The 1,271-nt window shown below is 43.6% G+C and overlaps 1 protein-coding gene across 1 annotated transcript; it reads right to left on the bottom strand.

Annotated features, from left to right (window-relative positions):
• Positions 1-506: 506 nt before the first annotated feature.
• Positions 507-1,046, bottom strand: LOC141651047 (uncharacterized). Its single transcript, XM_074458777.1, has one exon. The coding sequence runs from the start codon at positions 1,044-1,046 to the stop codon at positions 507-509; it is 540 nt and encodes a 179-aa protein (XP_074314878.1).
• Between the last annotated feature and the right edge of the window lie 225 nt (positions 1,047-1,271).

Below are 1,271 nucleotides of genomic sequence, written 5' to 3'. Positions count from 1 at the left end.
GTGACCAAGCAAAACAAGACATCTTGTTTTAAGAAAGCTGACCAGATTAGGCATGACTGAGTCAGGTGCATCAGATCCCACAAGTACTTTCCTGTTAGGATATTCTTGGTCTAGGATGACCTCTCCTGTTTCCATCTGTGATTGGGCTATATATTCACTCCTGACAGGAGACTTTAATTGCTATGTAAGGGACTTACCTGACTTTGAAGGTTTCAAAGCCTGAGTGTAACATTCCTGAGCTGCCTTCTGTTCTCCTCTGATGGTGGTTATCCCCCCATTCAGTTGGTATCTTTACACACTGGTGGTATGTTGATGGGATGGCTTTGACGTTGTGGATCCAAGATCTGCCCAGGATTACGTTGTACGAGGATAGGCAATCCAGGACTCCGAATCTTTCATAGGATGCTACTCCTTATGCATAAGTTGGCAAGTTGATTTCTCCCAGGGTACTCTTTGTTTCTCCGCTAAACCCAACCAGGACACTGGACTTCTTGATGATTTTTTCTTCATTTATTCATAGCTTTAAGGATGTCTATCATCACTAAGTTAATTGAGATGCCTCCGTCTATTAGGATTCTTGACATCTTTACTGTACTAATTTGCATGGTAATCACCAGGCTGTCATGGTGCAGATCTGGTACTCCCTGCAAGTCTGAGTCATCAAATGTAACAGCGAGTAATGATTTAGATCTGAAAGGAGATCGAAGTTTTGACTCCCTGGCAACTCTCTTGGCTGCTGAACTGGTCAAGCCACATATTTCTGAGCCTCCGTTTATGAATTTGACTTCGTAGATGGGGGGAGGAGGAGGAGGATCCTTGTTGTTCCCTGGATCTCTTTTGCCTGATCCTTCATCTTTGCCTCTGGGTTGCTGGATCAGATCTTTCAAGTAGCCTTTATTTAGGAGGTACGTCACATGTTTCCTGAGCTGAATGCATTCTTCTGTGGCGTGTCCAATGTCCTGGTGGAAGTCACACCATCTTAAAGGGTCCTTCCTGGGGTTGTCTGATTTCTTGGGCCATCTGACTGTGTCTCTCAAATCCTCCATGCATTTGATTAACCTTACAGTATTTATAGAGAAGTTATATTCAGGAATAGTTGGTAGGCTAGAAAGGTTACCTTTGCATTCTTGTGCCATATTGACTTCAGACCGGTCATGCCTAGAATAAGGTGCTGATCTGGAGTTGTTTGATGATGCTATTTATACTTCTCAAATGCTAACGTTGGATGCTGCTCAACGTTCTCTTGGCCGTTGGTAACTGCTTGCTGAAAA

The sequence above is a fragment of the Silene latifolia genome, chromosome 1, assembly GCF_048544455.1.
Source record: "Silene latifolia isolate original U9 population chromosome 1, ASM4854445v1, whole genome shotgun sequence".
NCBI classification, from domain to species: Eukaryota; Viridiplantae; Streptophyta; class Magnoliopsida; order Caryophyllales; family Caryophyllaceae; genus Silene; species Silene latifolia.
This window is presented reverse-complemented; position numbering and strand designations above follow the sequence as displayed.